The sequence below is a fragment of the Cystoisospora suis genome (genome assembly GCF_002600585.1).
Source record: "Cystoisospora suis strain Wien I chromosome Unknown contig_1850, whole genome shotgun sequence".
NCBI lineage: Eukaryota > Apicomplexa > Conoidasida > Eucoccidiorida > Sarcocystidae > Cystoisospora > Cystoisospora suis.
Genome location: NW_027154650.1, coordinates 54,871 through 75,415, shown reverse-complemented (window position 1 = coordinate 75,415; position 20,545 = coordinate 54,871). Strand labels below are relative to the sequence as shown.

Below are 20,545 nucleotides of genomic sequence, written 5' to 3'. Positions count from 1 at the left end.
AGATAGATAGATAAATTAAAGATAGATAGATAGATAGATTTAAGATAGATAGATAGATAGATAGGAAGATTGAAGTTCTGTAGAGGAAGTATTCGTAAGGTATGTACCTGTCTCCGTCTCCACCTCTGTCGTAGAGCAACAGCGACAGCTCTCTTTGCATCAGCCTGGCCGATAATGTATTTATCAAGATACGCGACCATTTCTTTGGGACAGAGAGGAGAACTTAAGGATTTACTACCTCCTGTGCTATTCGATGGAGAAGAAGAGAAGGAAGAGGAAGAAGAAGAAGGAGGAGAGCGAGGTGGTGGATAGGGTGGCGCCGTGAACTCTCCTCGGTGATTCCCTTTTCTCTCACCTCCTCCTCTGCCTGGTAGAGAGAACGAAGAAAGAGAAGAAGGGGGAGAACAAGGGGGAGAAGAAGGGGAGGGAAAAGAGGAAGGAGAGGGAGAGGGCGAAGGAAGAGGAGAAGAGAGAGGGTGAGAAGAAGAAGAAGAAGCAGGGGAGCAACCGGGTGAGGAAGGAGGAGTTCGACAAGAAGAAGGAGAAGAATGTGGCGAAGAAGGGGAGGAGGGAGACGAAGAAAGAGGAAGAGGAGGAGAAGAAGAGGGAGAACAAGAGGTGCTGGGAGAAGAAGGAGGTGGGGTTACTGAGGAGGAAGTAGAAGAAGGAGGCTGACAAGGTGGAGAAGACGAATCAGGTGAAGAAGGAGAAGGAATACCACCCCGTTTCTGATCTGCTTCTTCTGGTGGATCAGAAGATGAACTTCTCTCTGAAGAAGATGACGTGTGCCCTTCTAGTGAGAAGAAAGAAGGAGATTTCTCTTTCTTCTTGCATTCCCTGAGATGACCTTGAGCTGCGTCCGGAGACAAACTGGGAGACGGCGTCTCTCTTGCTGATGGAAGAGAAGAGCCCACCCCCACTCGCGTGGGAAACTGAAAAGAAGAAAGAGGAGAAGACGAGAAGGAACGAGAGATCAAAAACGAGAGCGAGGAGGAGGATGAGAAAGGGAGAAAAAAGGAAGAAGAAGAAGACGGAGAGGAAGACCGTGTAAAAGAAGCCCCAAGAGAAGATGAGGTGGGAGGAGAGGAAGAAAGAGAAGAAGCCGAGACACAATTTGAAGATAGGTGGGGGGGTAGAAGGGATAGAGGAGATGAAGAAGACAAATCAATCTTCTTTTCCTTCCTAAATCCTCGGTATTTCAATACAGAAGATGCCGGAGAGTGAAGAAGAGGGAAAGAAGAAGAAGAGGAAGAAGACGTCTTCTCCATCCCATACGATGACAGACAGCATGCCTGTCTAGTTGAAAGAAGAAAGAGAGAAGAAGAGAAAGGAGGAGAAGAAAAAGAGAGAAACTCTTCACGAGGGGTAGAAGTAGTACGTGAAGGAAAAGATTTCAGTTTTTTCTTGAAAGATGAATAATTTCTTGACTTTTTCAAAAGAAATCTTCTTCGCCCTGATGCAGAAGGAAAAGATGAGACTCCGGGTGTACATACACCCCCCCAGCATCTCCCTCCTCGTATCCCCTCTGTAACGACTGAAGCATACATGATGATTGCGAGCTTATGAGAAGAAAAGAAAATGTCTGCTCTTCCTACAATATAGAGACATGGAGAATCTCCTGAGAGAGGAAAAGATCATTCATTCCTCTCCCTCCCTCTCTTTCTCTCTCTTCTTCTCTTGTCTTCAGCAAATGAAGAGAAAGAAACCTCAGCGTTGAGGTGTCTTTGAAAGAAAAAGAAAGGAATGGAAGGTGAGAAGTCTCTTAAGACGTAGAGAAAGAAGAAGAAGAAACCAGATCATGCCTGTCTTTCTTCCTCTCCGGGTTAAGAGGAATCTTCCTGTCTTGTCGATGTCTTGAAGAGCTGTAGACAGCAAGAAGGGGGTGTTTCTTCCTGACAGAAGTGTGAGCTCTCTCCCTCTCTACAGGCATAACCGAAATGGAACGGCCTTTCCTCTTCTTCTCATCCAAGGTGAGAGAAAGCAGAAAAGAGAGTTAGTACTTCTTCTTAATCTCCTTTTGCTGAAATGTCCCCCTCCTTATTTCGTTCGTGAGGATTGAAGTCGTCTGCTTCATGCTAGGTCTTGGAAAGAAACAAGGTCAGCAGTGCAGATGTGTAGGAGAACACACCAGTCAACGGACTGACAGCGAAGAGAAGAAGAAAATCTCCGCCGAGCCTGTCTAGAGAAGTCTCCTATTGCTGGAGAAAGAAGGAAGGACAACAAGGAGGTACATGTCAAAAAAGAGACGGAGAAGAGATGCCTTGTTTACATCAAGAAGGCATGCTTTTCATGAGGAGTCAATTCTTCCTTACATGCAAGCAGCCGGTAAGAGATCTTCTTCATGAAGAAAAGAGAAGAGGGAGAAAGAGAAAAGAAAGGAGGAAAAAGAAGAAGATGAAGAAAAAGAGAAAGACGAATCTAATCAAGGTGATGAAGTGCGTAGTTCGCCCGAATGCATTACTGACACGCACTAAAAGAGAGATCCTTCATACGGGAAACTCACAGGCCCTTTCACGCGGACTGAAACGCGACAGTAAAGAGATAGAAAGAAGAAGAAAGAGGTCAGAGAAAGGACAGTCTATCTCTCTGAGACTTCATAAGAGAGAAAAGACGAAGCAGACGACGTGTTTCTTTCTTCTATCATGATGAGATAGGAGATGGTGGAGCCCTTTGACAGGCTCTGTCTGTTAACTTTTTCTTTTCTTCTTGTCTCCTATCGAATGAGACGCCAAATGAATGGATGGATGAGATGCCGGTAAGAGAAACAAGAGTGGAACCATGATACACGGAAAGTGCGGCAGAAAAGAGAGAAAGAGGGAAAGCAAGACACACGCAAAGAGGCAAGAGTGAGTGAATGACAGGTGCTTAACGGAGTTGAGTCAAGAAAGGTAGAGAAAAAGAAGGGTGTTTTTCCTTCTTTGTTTTCAAGGCACTAGAAAAGAGTAGACAGAAGAGAAAGAGACAGAAGGGAGAGAAAGTAGTAGGAGAATGAGCGATCCGACCGCCCTTCGTTTGATGTGCTTCAGAATAAGTGAAGAAGAGGTTTCTTTCTGTCGTTTCTAATCTTTTTCTTTCTCTCTACCGTCTGAAATCTTCAGGGAGACGACCAAGAGGAATCAATGGAAGGAAAAGCTTGTTCTTAGAGAAAGAGATGAAGAAAGAAGTGAACAAGATGAGCGAATGAATGAGTGAAGATGGCTGACAGACCCGGACAGCTGTCTATTCTGACCATAAAAAGAGCTTTCATACACATGCGAACAAGATGCTTCTTTCTTTCTTCTTTCCACGAATGTGACTAAATGAGTCCATTCCTTTTCCTTTGCTTTTCACTAGACAAAACAGAACATTCAGAAAGCTTCATCATCTTCAAGATTCGATAGCTCCTTCTTCGTTGACGCCTCTCCGTCAACATTCAATGTCAAGTGAATGACGAGCGATGTAGTCGGGGGCGGCTTATATACGGAGAAACGAACAGCAACCAACGGCACCTTCTGCTTATTCTGCGCATGCACACCTGAGAGACACGAGCGGAAAGACAAATGTTTGGAGAAAGGAACGGAAGAAAGGAACACAGGGAAGACAGGAGCACATAATCCAGACAGACAGAAAAAGCAGAAGAGAAGAAACGTCTCCCTAATCCCACCTGCCATCCATATGCAAAGCCCCTGACTGACAGTATTCTTCTTTCTAAGTAACCGTGTTGGACGTGAGAGATCTCGTCAGCGGTTTTCCCGTGTTTTTTCTCCTTTCTTTCTTCTCTCGACAGCTCAGAAAGCTAGCTAGGATGTGACCGCGGATAGCACTTCACCTGAGCTGACGCAGTTACGGTCTTCAAGGCCGAGTGGATGAAGATTCTACACTAATCTTCATCACGCTATCTATGTATCTAGCTATCCGTCCCAATGTATGTATGTATGTCTATCTTTGTACCTGTGTCTACTATTTCTCGTCTGTATGTGTTTATCTAGCTTTGTCTATCTCTTCAGCTATCTATGGTGAACGCCTACCTTTCTACCTTTGCCTGCCGTCTCTCTATGTGTCTTTCTACCAAGGACTATCTCTGTACCTTTATAGGAGTTGCGATAGAGGTTTTCTTCATGTCTATAAGCTCTTCATAGGGAAAGACTTCTCCCTTGGCGAAAGAGACTGAGAGGTTTATCTCAGTCTTAAACACTTCTTCCTCTCATATGCCTGAAGCTCTACTGAGAGGCTAAGCAATGAGAGAGAGAGAGACGACAATGAGAAGAAGAACAGAGGAAGGAAACTCGAGAGAGAGAGAAGCGTATACCAAGAAATAGGTAGACACACAAGTGTAGGATAGATGAGAGAAGAAGGACAAGAAGGAGATGAAGAAAACCAGTCATCTGCTCTCTAGAAAGCTTTTGTTCTCTCTTTTCTCCTCAATACAGGGAGTTCACAGGAACGACAGAAAAGGCTTGAAGAAGGCCAAAGAAGTAGAGAGCGTGGAAGAGAAAGAAGAAAACTGCATGCACTTATGAAGAGAAAAACATCTCTTGACTACAGGCCTCTAGACAGGCAAAGAATCGCCAGTCTGTGATGCTCTAACAGATACAGCCACAATTCTGGTAGTGACGAAAATCGCTGCAAGTCGCTAGTTCATCTGGTCCTGATACTATCTGTCTTAGCATCGCTAGCTATATACACATTAAAGAAGCGTACACCTGTCTATAGATTGACTAAACCGTAGTGACATGTTGGACATATATATATATATATATATATATAAGTACATCTACATATATATAGAGAGAGATAGATATGGCATATGAGTAGCCGCCTACATACACATATATACAGAGATATGTAAGTTGACAGGATCGAGCCGTTGCGTTTCGCTCCGCGATCCTTTTTGATTGGCTCCGTTTCTTTCTAAGTGCTTATCTTGTAGATTTTCTGTTAGACGTACATTTCGGTTTGTTTCTCTTTTCTTTTTCATGAAGATCTCTCATTTTCCGGATCGTCTTTCTTTGACCGGACAGAAAGAGAGAGACAGAGAGAGAGATAACTCCTCTAAGATGCCTGCAATGCCCTCTCTTTTCCACACGGGGGCATTGCAGGCATCTTTAAAGTCTCCGTGTACGTCAGTCATTCACTCATGGCTCAAATCAAAACAATCCACACGAAGGCCCTTAGGCAGTTGTCATCTATATATCTATCTATCTTTAATCTATCTATATGTCTGTAGATCTTCTCAGTCCCTGTGTGGATTTGCCCCATCTATCTATCAATCGTCAATCTTCCTATGAGTATCTATCTCGCTGCCTATTCTACAAATGTACATACACAGCATTTGGACTATCTATCTCTCTATGAGTCTTACACCTTTTAGTCACACAAGCATCATCGCTATCTAGTCATCGACTTCTTACTTCTCCTAGGAGGGTAGCTCTAACGTTCTTTCTTTCTTTCTTTATCTCTTTCTTCTTGACCGGAACAGCTGGCGCAAAACTGGGGTATTCGGCTCAACGGAAAGGGAGGAGGAGAGACGAAAGGGGTCTTGCAACTTTTTCTTCTTTTCTGAAAGAATTCCATTCAGTCCTATCAAGGCCAGAGGCGCGACGTTCCTGTTTCCCCATAGTAACTCTCTTCTTCTTCTGTTTATTTCCACCATCATGATCATAGTCTTATTCTTAACCTTCTCACGTTCTTTTTCTTCTCGAAGTTGATAGGGTGGTTGGGTCACCTGCCATCCCGCCATAGGTGGATCTAGTGGAGCCCCTTCATACAGCTACTACCTCCACCAACAAGAATGAATGGCGTGAATCTTTTACCACTTTCCTGAAGCCTCTCTCTCTCTATATATATATACATGCATACATATATATGTTTCTTACCTCTCATCATTCTTTCTTTTCTCATTCACTTTCTTTCTTTACCGTGTATAGCTATATATATATATATACATGTGTGGGCATATATATGTAGATATGAGATGCATCGAACGAATAAGAAAGGGAGGAAAGTGCCTCTCTTTCATCTATTCTCTCTCTCTTCCACTACTCTGGCATTGAGGGCAGGTCAAGAAAGGAAGGACTTTCTCTATTTCTTTCGTCCCTGTTTGCTTATCTCTTTCTTTTCTTTGCGTGCGCTGTGGTGAAGGTGAGAGAAAGGGAGTCTTGTCTCTCTCCTCCTCCTTCTTGTGTTTTTTCTCGACCTGTTGATCTCTTCCGCTTCATCAGAAAAGTTTGGAAGAAAGCAAGAGAAGCTCAATGAATGAGAGGACTTGAGAAGGGTAGTTTACACGAAGAAAAGCTTTCGACAGACAGATAGATGTAGTTCCGATGACTCTCTAGCCAAGGTGTACCGAGAGACCAGTCACCACCACTGCCATCAGCAGGTGTACATACACTCGGGAATCACTCTAGATGTCTCTACGGACATACCTGCAGACATACATGTACACGTACTCTCCTAGCTACATTTACAAATCTATCCCGAAACAGATGTCTACATATATATATATATAAGTCTATCTATCTCTCTCTTTATATATATGTATATATATCATCCACACATACACGTCTATCTCTATACACCTATGCTTGTTCACAGTGTTGACGGCAGACGAGGAGAAGGAGAAGAAGAAGACTGCAGCATTTGAAGAGTTTCTTCAGAGAGACCCAGTTTCCTAAGATGCGAGCGAGGAGATAAGAGTTCGATCGGAGAAGGTTTCTCTCGATGGAGGAGGAGATGACTGCTTTTCGAAAGAGAAGGCAAAGATAGCTCGATTCGACCACCATCCTCCTTCTCTTTCTTCACACTCGAGTCTTTACGAGAAGATCCATTCTGTACATAGAGAGAAACATCTGAAGATGGGGGATTTCTCTGTGAAAAGACAGAAGAAGACTGAGGAAGATACGAAACAGTTCTTTCTGATACATCTTCCTCATCCTTTCTCCTCTCCTCTGGTAAAACAGTCGGAGCCTGTATCTCTTCTTCTTCTTCTCTTCGATCTCTTCGTAAGGGGAGATTCCTAGGAGACCCTCTGGGCTGTGATTCTCTTAGAAGCGTCTGAGGAGGAAGAAGAGAGGAAGGCGAGACTGGCAAGGTGTTACGAGGTGTAGAGACAGAGGTACCAGAAAGATTGAGAGAAGGCACCACGACGGCAGGGGGGAGGGGAGATGGAGAAGGGTGAGAGAAAGAAAGAGGAGGAGAAGAAGAAGAGGGGGGGAGAAGAAGAGGTGAGGCAGATGCAGAAACCTCTCTGCCACTGTTACATGAGAAGGAAGAAAGATGTCGCGGCTGCTGCTGACAACCGACAAGAGATTGTGAAGAAGAAGAAGAAAGGAGAGGAGGAGGAGAAGAAGAAAGGAGAGGAGGAGGAGAAGAAGAGGGATAAAAGAGAGAAGAAGAAGAAGGTAGAGAAGAGGATGGTGACGTCGACACGCCTGCTAATGATGAAGATGTGATTGAAGAATGTTTCGAAGGGAGAAAGAATAAGAAAGCTCGAGAAGGAGGTGAAAGAGGAGTTGAAGAGGCGTGCGAACTTCGATCTCTTTCATGTTTATGGCTAGGTACAAGAAAGCTCTGTCTGAAGAAAGAATACCATGCAAGAGAAGAAAAAGAAAGAAAAGAAGAAGATAAAGACTTTCCTTTCTCACCGGATTAGCCGCTTTGTCCCCTTGCTGTTTCATGAAGTCACGTTGAAACTTCTTCTTCTCTTTCTCTTATATAAGACGTCAATGAAGAGCAAGAAGAAGAAGAAAGAGAAACAATGAATTGGGTCATGAAAGTGTACAAGGGTGATGTCTACCAAGAGCGGGTTCACATATAACGAACATGCATCCCTATCACATACATAGACCTATATCTATTCATATCTATATAGACCTATCTATATATATGTCTACATGTAGAGATATGACGAAGAGCAACAGAGAGCAGATATCTCTAGATATGTATGTACGTGTAGAGTGAGAGAAGTAGGTATTAACACAGTCTAAACACTCTGAGGGTACATGAGATACACACCGTGTCTTTATTTCTATATGTACATACATGAATGTATGGAGAGGTCCCTACAAAGGGGGAGAGATATAAGTAAAGTGCATCCCACCTGCTGACTATAGAGAGATCTAAGACCCAACATACAGGACAGATATAGATGGAGAAATCTATCTATTTGGGAGTGCTTATGTTGCCTGGAGCAAAGAAGAGAGATCTTCTATGGACATATATCCATCTCTCCCTACGCATATATAGATACTAAGTGAAGAAGAGAAGAGGCATCGATATGTAGATAGAAAAGAGATCCATACGTGTGAGAGGAGTTATCAGAAGAGAAGTCTTTCTCTTTGGATCTTGAAGAGGATGTACACTCCAAAATGTGTCGAATCCTTGCTTCGTTCGCGAGGTGTACAGCTTCGATCATATACCGCAGTTCCTGTAAGCTAACACATCTATCTGGGGCTTCTTCAGTGTATAATACGCAGTTTTGGTTCTCTTTATCTTCATCTCTGCTTTGGCTTCTTTCATCGCCCTTCTCTCTCCAGGGATGTTCTTCTTGACCTCTCTCAAGATCTTTCCTCGACACTCTATCTTCTTCATTTCTTTCTTTCTCGTTCCAATCCTTATCGAGAAAAGTATGTTGGCGCGTCGTGAGCTTTCTCTCCCTCTCTTCTTGCTTTTCTTCACTTCTTTCTCTCCATTCACCCCCGGGGGTCGTAGGTCTATAGAAATCTATACGGCTAGCTTCATGTCGATGGTGATTATCATGGCTGTCTCGATTCTCTTTGTTGTGATGGCTCGATGAGGAGTTGTTTTGAGAGAGGGGCTCCCGTCGATGCTGATGGATCGATGGGCTGACTATCGAGATACCTGAAAAGAGAGATGGCGAGGTAGCTAAGAGATGAGAAAGATAATCGAGAGTCTTATTCGCCGCTTTCAAAATACAGCTCAAGGATCTTCCCTTTAGAAACTTACATACATCATTCGCTTTCCTTCCTCTTCCTATCTCTTCTTCTACTTCTTTTCTTTCTCTTTCTCTCTCGAGGTGATTAATAAAGCTCTCTAAAAAGAAGTGCTTCTTATCTCTCTCTCTGTGAGGACAGAACTGCCCATTACTGTCTAATCCGTACCTCCTATACAAGGAAGTCTTGTATAGAGATATCGGAAGAGAAGAAGAAGGAGAAAAAGATGTACATAACTCACAATTACAGAGACGTCGATCCAGGGAAGAAGAGAAAGAAGAAGACTTTGCTGAAACGTATGAGGTATGACAAGGTTGAACGTTGAATGTATCTTTATCACTAGAAGAAAGAAGATAAGAACTTCTCATCTCGGTGATAGATCGAGTAAAAGAACGGAGATGTGAATGAAAACCACAAGCAAGTTGCTGGACTTCATCAAAAAACGACTGTATATACACCCGACTACGACATGCGCTGCACTTAACCATCTCCCTTTCCTTCTCATGTTCTTCTACTTCTCTTCTCCCTCTCCTTCTTTGATCATTATCATCCGACAAAGAAACCTCACTCTCTTTCAGAAAACTTTCCCTTCTCTTCTTCTTCATTCTCTCTTCTTTGAACGTCCCTATCTTCCTCTCTTCGTTCTCCCCTTCTTCGGTTGTCTTCTCCGAATATAAGCCGACTTCCCTATCCTTCTTTCCGTTTCTCTCCTCATCATCACCATCAGCAGCCTGATCATCATCATCATCACTATTACTACTACTACTGTTGCTATCACTCTGAGCCGAGCTGCTATCGCTACATCTCTTTCTTCGTAACAAAGGCCTGTCTCTTCTCTTTTCTTCTTCTTCTTCCTCTTGTCCCTGTCTATCATTATCAGTCTTATTCTTATTTGCTGTATCTTCTTCATCTCTGAGAGATTCATCTATTTCATCTGACCTTTCTTCTTCTGGGGCGCTTCTCATCGTCTTCTTCTCTTGGTCCCTGAGAGATTTCCTTTTATAGCCTCTCCGGGTATTCTTTCTTTCTTCTCTCTGACTTCTCTTCTTGCGCTGCTTATCGAGATAACGAGAAGAAGGACTTCGCCTTATAGATGGATAAGAAGAGGAAGAGGAGAAAGGGAGAAAGACAACAGCTCCACATACAGTGCAAGTACTCCAGGTAACTGAGGTCGATTGTCTGCTGCCTGAAGAGGAGCTCGAAGAAGAAGAAGAAGAGAGAGGAAGAAGAATGGACGTTTTTCGTGAAGAGTCATCTTTCACTAATTCCTCTCTTCTTACGAAAGAGCTCTCTTTCTTCTCTTTACGTCTGTCTTGTGAAGAAAAGAGAGGACGATAAGAAGAAGATGAGGAGGAGGAGGGGACCAAGACTGTCGATGACTTGTGCTCTACAGAAGTCAATAGGGGTTCATCTGAAGAAGTGAATTGGCCGGAAAAAGAAGAAGAAGAAGAGGGAGAAGAAGAAAGAATAGCAAGACAGCTTCCTGTATCATTCCGAGAAGAGAGAACCCCAGAGGAAGAAGGAGAAGAAGACGCAGAAGAAGAAGAACAAGGACGTGTAAGAGGATCTTTAGAAGGAGTGGAAGGAAGTTGAGAGAGGAATGAAGAAGAAGAAGAAAGAGAAGAGGAGGATGGCAATTGATGGTCTTTTAAAGAAGAAGAAGAGGAACATAAAGGGGATCTGTGAATGATGAGAAGATCTTCTTCTTCTCCTTGAAGAGTATGATGGCTGAAGCGTGCTTTCTTCTTTCGGCTATTTCTCTCTCCCCTGTCACTTCCTGAGGTATCACTGCTTTCGCTGTGGCCTCGCCTTCTTCTTCTTTTACTGCCTAGTAAGGGAGATGTTTCAGGAGGTGTACATACATACAGCGCAGGCCCATCATCGTGTTGAAGACGTAGACTTTGATTTGTTCTCTGTAGAGTGAAAGAAGAAGATTTCTCTTGGTCTGGAGTCCGAGTAGAAGAAAGCGCCTTTTCTTCTTTTGAGAGAGGTGTCTTTCTTTCATCCACGCTAGGTCCAGGTTCGATTTGGGTACTATGGTTCTGTAGAGATTCTCGGCTGATAGATCTTATTTCTGAGGCATGAAGAGGCGAGAAGGAGAGTAAGAGAGAGGAAGAAGAAGAAGAGGGAGAACAGCAAGAGACACTAGTCGTTGCGAATGAGGGAGAAGCAGTGCTATCAACTGATTTAGATGAAGTCTTTGTGTAGGGTATCAAAGAAGAGGAAGAAGAAAGATGGCTACGGAGACCGGTTAAGGAAGAAGAAGAAGATAGCGAGGAAGAAGGAAAGACGGAAGACGAAGACAAAGTAGAAAGGGGAGCATGAGAAGAAGACAGAAGAGAAGAAGATGAATGACAACATGAAGAGAGAGGAGAATAAGAAGGTGCAAGAGTAGAGGAAGAGACGGCTGACGAAGAAGAGCACTCTTGTCCGACCTCTCTTTCTTCTTTGTGTAAGATAGAAGAGAGCGAAGTGGAAGACGACCCGTCTATCCCTCCCCCGTCATTTTCTGAATCGCCTCCTTGCGGTATGCGTGCAGACAGCGCCATCTTGATAATGAAGAAAAGAAGAGAGAGAGGAGTCAAGAGGAGCAAGAAGAAAAAGAGGGACAAGAATCAAGGAAAGGAAGAAAAAAGAGATAGACTCTTCCATACTGTGAGTCCGCACCCCTCAGTGTCAAGACACTGGGTGATCGACCTCTTGTCTCACAAAGAAGAAAGGGGAAAGAAAGAAAGAAATACTCTCATCAGCACACTCATCAAGTGGAAGAAGAAGCAACTTTCATAGCATCGAGAGGAGAAACAACACGAAGCGGAAATGGATCTTGTAAAGAGAAGAGACCGTTCCATTATCTCCCTCTCGCCCATGTCTCCTCTCTTTCAAGTCGCGTCTGTTCATATACAGAGAGGAGTCATAACCAAGCCTTTTCTTGCCATTATACAAAGAGAAATGACACATAGGCGATAGAGAAAGAGAAGGAATCTTCTTGCCAAGACAGAAGCCCACCTAGTTTCGGTCTAGTTGCGTAAGAAATTCAGAGATCCCTACAGGTGGATGTTCTCCCTCTGTCTCAGAACCGCAATTGGTAAGGGAGCTGCGAAACCCGTAGGAAGAGAAGAGAAGAGAGAGAAGTCCGAAAAGTCTCAGCGGCGAGGATGAAGGAGTGAAATTTGAAAGAGAAAAGAAGAGAAAGAAGAAATGAAGGAAGAGAGAGAAAAAAGAAGGGTAAGAGCGCCTAAGGTATTCGTTGAGGCATCTGTTCTTAGCTTGGGAATGAATTATGAATTACAGAATAAAAGCTTGATGACACAGGTCAATCATTTCGCAAGACAAGCGCGGAAGAGGAGGCGAGGAGGGGGGAAGGGACGCTTTTTCCGTCTCTTCATAGAGATGTGTGTCTTTGTACTGTCTCATAGTCATCTTCGACTTCTGAAATGCACGCCTGGCTTAAGGACCAGCCTTTGAAAAAAGTAGAGACAGCTTGGGCCGACTTCCCCTTCAGCAGGGGGGACGGCTCCTGGTGGTTGATGCATGGAGGGCGATGCTTTCTTCATTCTCCTTTTTACATGGAAACACTGAGTAAGCGAGACAGAGCTAAACAAGGTTGATTTCTCTGTTTCTTCCCTCTGAATGAGTGAAAACAGCGGAGGTGATCTGGTACCGTAGGGAGACAGACAAGCGTGAGGTGAGTGACTCTACCGCAGAAAGTCATTCATTTCCCGCGGTCTCCCTGGACACCTGAAACTTTAGATTCTCCGACAACACCTTCCCCTGTAACGGATAGTCAAATCATTATCATAGAGACACGTGTTCTTATCGTCTTGTATGAAGACACTCTCCCCGGGGAAGTTGAGCTCTTCTTTGCGTTTGTTTAGTATCGAAAAGATGCACCGCCCTAGTTCTCGGCCCTGTCTCCCAGTATAAGCCGAACCTCACCTTTGTATGGAGGAGGATCTGTGTGACGGGTTCGGCCAAGCAGGTTGGAGAACCACGTGTAAGGACTCGAATAGTTTGAAATTGCACTATGTAAAGCTTTTCTTCACTTCACTTTTCCTTTCAGATTGGAAGGCCCGTGCTGACGGCGGCTTTCTTTCCCTGCTTTCTAGAGTTCTTGCATGCGTAGTATACGTATGCCGGAGAGGTGGAGGAGATTGGAGTGAAGAAAGAAGCTCCACTTCTCTTCTTCTTCACGACCACACTGCTGAGCGCTGCTGCTGCTGGCTGGACGGATGGGATGAATGTATGACGGGTTGTTTCTCCTTCCTTACTACCAGGCGGGTGCGGGATGCTGTCTTCCAAGTTTTCGTGCTATTTTTTCGTCTTTTTATCTTACCTTGTGATTGCGTTTCGTCTCTTTCCTTTTGCTAGGTCGAAACGTCCTTGTGAGTTTCGGTCCTTGCTTCTTTCGCCGCCTTTTTCATAGCAGTAAGGATCGGAGGGAGAAAAGGAGGAGGGAGATTCATCCTCGTTGTGGTTTTTCTCTTTAGATTCACTCCACCTTGTCTCAGTCACATCTTGTGTTGTTCCTTTCTTCTTAGGACTTCTGAGAAACATTTTCACATTGTTCGTCGTATTTCAGCGACTTTTCGTCTTAGGGTCGATTCCAAACCTTCTTTTCTTGATGCCATCCCATCCCCTATTCCTCTCGCCCCATATATCTATCATTTCATCGACCCCCGTTCAACTTGCCTCTTTTTTCTCTTCTCAGCAGAAAACTTTTCTTTTGCGTGGCCTTTTCACTTGGACATTCATATCCACAAAAACGTTTTCCCCTCTGTTTCTCTCTCGTCTTTTCTCAAATCCCGTCACCATGGCTCTCCTTTCGACTCGTTCCTCCTCCTCCTATTCCTGTTCTCGCCCCTCGCCCTCTTCTCTATCGACATTGTCTTTCTTTTCTTCTTCCCCTGTGTTTCTTTTCTCGTCTTGTCTCCTTTTTCTCCTAGCCTTCTCCGTCCATCCGTGTCATGCATTCCAAGCTGTGATCGACCTGTCTCCCGGGCAGAAGAGATGCCTAGGAGAGCAGCTGTCCAAGCATGTTCTTGTGGTTGGGGAATTTCAAATCACACATCCCGTCTTAGCCACCTCTCAAGGAGGGAATATGCTAGTCGTTGCGCAAGACCCTGTGAACCGCAATCCTATATACAAGCAACAGGGGAAAGATCAGATACGGACAGCCTTCACAACTTCTCATCCAGGAACGCATACTTTCTGTGTCAGTAATATAGGTAAGAATCGCCTCGTTGTGAATGTGCAGCTTGTCTGGGGCCCTGAAGCCAGAGATTACAGTCAGATCGCCAAGGTAGAGCATTTAGATGAGGTGCTTGTCCAACTCTTAAGATTGCAAGATCGTCTTAAGCTCTATCATGCGAATGTCTTATACATGAGAGAGAAGGAAAGCCGAATGAGAGAAGCAAGTGACGTCACCGCGAATCGGCTTATGACCTTCTGTATTGTGAATATGATTCTCCTTGTATTAGCCGCCCTCGCTTCTGCCTATTACTTCAAAAGATTCTTCAGATCCAAGAAAATCATCTAAATGCAAAAGGAACAACTCTCTCGTGTCTCTCTTCCTCTTCTTCTTCGTCTTTCTATGAGACTTCATTGGTTTTCTTCATCACGAGGCCTAGAGGAAAAAGAACAACGGAGAGGATTAGAAAAAAGAAAGAAAGAAAAAGAAAGAAAGAAAGGGAGATGTCTTCTCTTGTTCCTGTGTATGAGGAGAAGAAGAAGAAATGAGAAAGGAAGGATGCGAACGTGACCATAGACAAAGCTTCTCTTTCATTTGTGTTTTCATTCTCTTCATTTAGGGCACGATTTCTTCTTACTACAGTGCCGTATCGATTCAACGGTAGCATCGATTCTCCTCTGCTCTATTGCTCACCTACCCCCGCCTACAGTGGGTGCTCTATCTGTATGTATGTATATATATATATATATATATGCGGAGATATGCTTATACGTATACACGTGTGATAGCACGTCCGTATCTATGTGGGCATGCTTATGTATATCTTCATATCTAAAGACAGCTTTTGATGGTTGCGTTAGTGAGAATAGAGTGAGGGCTACTGCCTTGCTTCTGGCGATGTAAGAAAAAGAGAAGAGTGATTTCTCCCTTCTTACTTGCCCTTCACCGAGAAGGGGAAGGAAGGAGTGTGCCAGGTGTACATACACTGCACTGAATGTCTCTAGGAAGAGAAGAGAGCGATGTTTGCAGAGGAAGACGCCAAGTGGAAGAAGAAGAAGATTAGCAAGAGAGAAGAATGTACGGAGAGATTTGATAGAAGAAGTTTTATTTCAATCTTCTGCTCTGCTTTGCTTCGTAGAAAGCTCGGTCTTTTTCCTTTTCCTTTCTTCTCTCTTTTCTTCGTCGTGATCACCATAATAGTATATCTTCCTTTCTTTCCGATTTCTCCTATATCTGGAGATCCACGTTAAGAAGTGTTGTTGTGAACATGCTCTGCTTGTATTTCTCTTTTTCTTTCTTGATGTTTCACTTATGCTTTTCTTCTCATCTTCTTTCTCTTCTTCATGCATCCTCACTTCGTTCATTCATTGACAACGCCCCTCCTTGCCTTATCTTCCCGTCACCACTCTGTGTAGGCTTCTCTGCTGACTATATGTTTTGAGGTGTATGTACAGTGCAATCAGTCTATATGATGTATGGTTATGTGTAAGCTGTTTCCGATATGGGAAGATATCCATATGTGAGGATGTGTATATGTATCGCGATAAAAAGGAGCGAAGGAGCCTCCTCATCTTCTTCCTACCGTCTAGTATTCATGATGTTTGCTTGTCTGTATAGGATTCTCTCCGTTGTCTGATGTATCTGTCTTCGTTCCCTTCTTCATTCTCTCTTTTGTGTCTTTCTATCTTTCTCTTCGCTCTCTCTCTTCTTTTCCCTTGTAAGAGCCCTTGTTGTACTCACTCGTGTGAGCCAGAGTTCTTTCTGATAAAGAAAGAAAACTTCCATCCATCAAACGGAGATCGGAGATCTTTCACTTATCTACCTCTCTTTCCTTGCTTCTCCTTTCTTTCTTTCTTCTTTCTCTTTTTCTATCTTTTTCGCGGTCACACACGTCGACCCCGTCTTCATTGCAGGCCTATCGATAAACCGATAGAGTAGACAGATAGATAGATAGATGGCATTGATAGATAGATCAAAGATAGATAGAAAGATAGATACTTTTCTCACAGAGTGTCTCGAGAAGATTGCAAAGGGCGGAGGAGGTCCATGTAAGAGAGGACTTCGAGATTGTTCTCGTTTCTCCATCTCTTGGTTTGTATTTCTTTATCCTTCACATTCACCTCTATACACCGCGCGTGACCCAGTAAACACCTGATAGAGAAATAGCGTACCTACAGCCGAGTTAGATAGATTGACTGATAAAGAGAGATAGATAAAGCTAGCTAGATGGATTGATTCATGCATGATGTCCTTGAAACCGTCAAGAATAGTACACAAAGTGAAGTCCCATAGGAGAGCACTGTGTAGCTGTCTCTCTTCCTCCTATATAGATTTGCGGAGGGTTCAAAATGTGTTTGCTTCATTACTCTTTTCTTCTGTTGAGCTCCATCAAGACTTTCTTGTTTCTCGGAGACACGCTTAGGAAGGATGTTTTCTCGCATGCGTGCGTGAGCTGGAAGGATCACCTATTATATGGAATAGGAAAAAGATCGGAGAAGAAACAAGAAAAGTGATGAAAGGAAAAGAGACACAAGGGGATCCTGTCGTCTCCCTTAGTGATATGTAAGATAATAGTCTGGGTATGAGACAGAGAGAAACAAAGAAAGACAAGACAGCAAGAAAGCTTAGCTCGTCGTTTTGATGAGCCATAGATGGAAGGCCCGACAACATGAATGAGAGAAAGAACTACAGAAAAAAAAGAAGAAGGGATCTTCTTCACTGTGGTTTTTTCCTGGAGATGAAAGAATTGTCTTCTGACTGTTTCTGTTTGTGATAATGATGAGTGGTAAAGGGGAGGGATTAAAACAATTTGAAGAACGAGAATTGGGCGGGTAAGAAGGCAGGTTTGAGTTGCTCAGATGTGAGGGACAAGAAGCTAGAGATGAACTGGTGGCTAGAACAAAGGAATTTGGGCGCAAGAGAGCAGTAGATTTCTCTCTCTCTTTCATTGTGTCTGTTGTCTTCGTACTGAAGGGATAGAGGGCCTGACACTTAGAACGCCGATAGACAGAGTGAAACAGAAAAGCGGGTAGTAGGGACACTCAAGAGGCGCTTTCCTGTGAATGACCTCAGCGTGAGAAAGAAGGGAAGATCAGATGAAAAAGAAGACGGAGAAGTCTGATTCATTGAGAGAGAAAGAGAGATAGAAAGAGGTGACTGAGAATGCTGGTGCCTGGTTTACGGAGAGAAAGAAGGGAAGAGGAATCAGACGGATAATTCTTTTCAGGGGGGGCTTGGACTATCATTGTCTCTCTGTCTTGAAAGAAACCGAACATATTAGGGACTCTTCTTTTCTAGAGGGGGGATTGACTACGTACCATCCAGAAAGTTACATAGGTACACAAATAGATAGACAGAGAAGGATGTTTTATAGGGTCTGTAGATAGTAGGCGTAGAAAGGTCTAAGGTGTGTAAAGAAAAACGCCTTTTATCCCGTCGGCTGCACGTAAGAGTTTTCAAGGAGAGAAAAGAACGGGATGAGATGCCTGCCTCCTAGGGCTCTTCACGCTGTTCTTGTCTACTTTGGAATGAGGAAAGAATTGGGAAAGACACCATATTGATATCTCCGCTCTACGTATCTCTGTCTATCCTGTGTCTTAGGGTAGAAATGACACAAGTGGCATGTTCCCCTCTCAATAGATGGATAGCTAGATTGTAGGTAGGTAGATAAAAGATAGATTGAAGGCAGATAGGTAGATTGTTTGATAATTAGATAGATAGATCAACGACAGACCGAAGATAGAGGTAGAGTTCAGGTAGATGAACCAGATTGAAGATAGATCGCTAGATCCCCGTAGAGACAACGGAAAGTCAGCTCAGGAAGAGATACATATGCAATCAGGTCTTTATCGCTCTCCTTTCAGAAAGTTCCAAAGAACATGGCAGATGATAGTCAAGAACACCTCTCATAGTCTCCTCGTCCTTTCTTCCTTTCTTTTCCGAGAGAAGAATGCGAGGAGAAACGAGGTCTTCTGATAGTCGAATGAGTAGAAGAAAGAAGATTAAGAAGACTAGCGGCTGAATGACGGATTGATTGATCTGCTATAGTCATTCAAGTTCTTTTAGAGAGGGAGGTGTGCAAGTGATGACGTCGCTCCAGATACACAGCGTACTCCCTCCCTCTCTTTCCTATCCTAGTCGTACAACTTTCTTGCGTCAGCTAAAAGAAAGATAGATAGAAGTAAAGTATCTTTCATCGAGCTCTCTCCGAGAGTTGTCGGTTTTCTTCCTTTACTTGCTTTTCAATAGGGAAAAGAGAAAGATCGAAAGAGATGACCCAACTGACTTTTGACCCTTGCCTTGTCGCTGTTTGACTGGAAGAAAGGGAAGGCGGCGGCGACCCAAGAGGAGAATGGGCTGAAGAACGCTCGATCATCCTCACTATCATTATTTTCGTTTTCTTCTTCTTCCTCTTTCCCTAAAGAGACTTTTTTCTTCTTCCGTGATTCAAAACTCTTCTTCTTTTTCCATAGAGGAACTCCACTTTCATCTTCGGACACCTCTCTTCTGTTTCTCTCTTGAGCGAAGGAGAGGAGGCCTGACAGCTTCAAGAGAGGGAGGGAGGAAGATGTGTCTTTGTGACTTTCCTGTCCTTTTCTTACTTCTTTCTTCTTCTCTTGTTGATCTCCTTATTCTGAGAGAGAAGAGAGAGACGTAAGTCCTTCTTCAATAAGAGGGATTGCTCTTGGACCTTGTCTGTCTTTTTCCTTCTCTCCTCATCGGCGCAGATTCAGCTAAGGACAGAACACAGACAGCATCGAGACTCGTTTTCTTCTGCTTCTTCTTCATTCTCTTCCCTGGACTCCTCTTTCCTTCATCTCCATCAAGACAAGAAAAGAAAGACAGGAGATCCTCCTTTCGTTACGACCTCCTCTCTCACTTCTTTTCTTATCGAACAGTGTGATTTTCCCTAGAAACATCCTCGTTTTTTCTTCGCCCTGTTTCTTCCCAATGATGCGAATTGCGTAAGCTGTTTCATACACCTTCTTCTTCCCCGTGTCAGAAATTAGCACTCTCTCTTTTCTTCTTTCTTTCCTTCGTTCTCTTCAGTACATGGTCTTACACACTTCTATTCCATTCATCTCTCTCTTCGTGACTTGTGTTCTTCCTCTTGTTTCTCTTTTCGAGCGTCTCGTTTTCTCTCACCTTTTTTCTCCTTCCCGTCTTTCTTTCTTTCTTTCTGCTGTGTATCGAGTCAGTGGTCGCTGCTCTTGGCTACCAGGCGATGACACTCAGCGCTCTCAACTTCTCTCACACAACAAGCGAACTGCAGCCACCGACGCTGCGAGCTAAGGGTGGTTAACTTCGCTCCGAGTAGATGTCGCGTTTTCTCTACTTCTTGTTTCTTCTTGCCTCTTGTTTTTGTCCCGCGGCGATATTCATTTATCTGTCATTCATCACCCACAGCCGTGTCTGTCTTCTTCCTTCTTGGCAACCGTCGATAGGACTGTGTAGAGATATCTCGTGGAGTCATCTAGAGATAAAGACAACCCACGGATCTGCTTCTTGTTTCTTCGGAAACAGAAGACAACCTGAAGATCCACTAGGCTATGCCTTTTTCTTCACTTATACGAACGCTCTCCCTCTCCCTGCTCTCGCCCCTTCTGTAAAGAGATGTCTTCCGATATGTTTCTCCTCCTTTAGATCTTCTCTTGTTTTCGTTTTCTTCTTTTTACTCCACCATGCTACGAAGAGAGAGAGGGGGGAAGACAAAGAGAGAGGGGAGATCGAAAGTTCTTCTCTTGCCTAGGCGTCTCTCGGCTTCTTTCCATATCTACTATTGAGAGTTCTCGAGATGTATACAGATATCAAGACGTGAAGAATGAAGAAGAATTCTTCTTCTTCTTTCTCCTTCTTCATAGCGCGCACTTCTCTACACACCCCGTTCCTGTTTCTTGTCTTTTCTCCATCTTTGTGATCTCGTCTACAAGATGGCTACTGACCTTTCATCTTCTTCGCCTACCTCTTCTTCTTCTTCCTCCTCGTCTTTCCGATCCTCATCGTCTTCTCCTCCTCTTCAGCATTCTGTGAGTCTCCCTTCTTCTTTCTCTTATTCACATACATCTCCCNNACAACAAGCTAATCAACATCGACCCTTCTTAGCTGCCTATACCGCATGCAATTACTTCCTACCCTTTGCCGCAGCATCAGCAAGCTGTGCTAGCCAGGCAAGAGCTGGGAGATACTACGCAGACAAGAATTCTTCTCCTGTCTCTTCTTCTTCTTCAGCTGCAGCCGCAGCTGCGGCGGCAGCTATGGCGTCGGCCGCTCCGTGCTGTGCATGTCCTAGGGCTGTGGCTGGGGATTGCAAGAGATTAAGATCGTGGGAGAGGATGGCGCATGTCGATGCTATTCAGCTACCTGGCTTGTATGAGAAGATTGTGGCTGTTCTCGAGAGGAAAGTGAGAGTTCCATGTGACTGTGAAGG

At 44.0% G+C, this 20,545-nt stretch overlaps 3 protein-coding genes across 3 annotated transcripts in view; 1 reads left to right on the top strand and 2 right to left on the bottom strand.

Moving 5' to 3' along the window:
- Positions 1 to 3,368, bottom strand: part of CSUI_004105 (atp-dependent hsl protease atp-binding subunit hslu) — a gene marked incomplete at its 3' end in the record, with an annotated part of 4,262 nt that extends 894 nt beyond the window's left edge. Inside the window, exon 1 of the mRNA XM_068064300.1 lies at positions 108 to 3,368. Within this exon, the coding sequence (XP_067923731.1) occupies positions 108 to 1,547 (1,440 nt within the window). The remainder of the gene's footprint in view (positions 1 to 107) is intronic.
- A 2,869-nt stretch (positions 3,369 to 6,237) lies between these two features.
- On the bottom strand, positions 6,238 to 12,748 carry CSUI_004104 (uncharacterized protein). Its single transcript, XM_068064299.1, has 2 exons — positions 8,280 to 12,748; positions 6,238 to 7,552 (listed from the first exon to the last, which is right to left on the bottom strand). The coding sequence occupies exons 1-2, from the start codon at positions 11,477 to 11,479 to the stop codon at positions 6,568 to 6,570; spliced, it is 4,185 nt and encodes a 1,394-aa protein (XP_067923730.1). The 5' UTR covers positions 11,480 to 12,748; the 3' UTR covers positions 6,238 to 6,567.
- Positions 12,749 to 20,048: 7,300 nt separating this feature from the next.
- CSUI_004103 (tbc domain-containing protein) overlaps positions 20,049 to 20,545 on the top strand; it is a gene marked incomplete at its 5' end in the record, with an annotated part of 9,708 nt that continues 9,211 nt past the window's right edge. The window contains one exon of the mRNA XM_068064298.1: positions 20,049 to 20,519. Coding sequence (XP_067923729.1) covers positions 20,049 to 20,519 — 471 coding nt within the window. The remainder of the gene's footprint in view (positions 20,520 to 20,545) is intronic.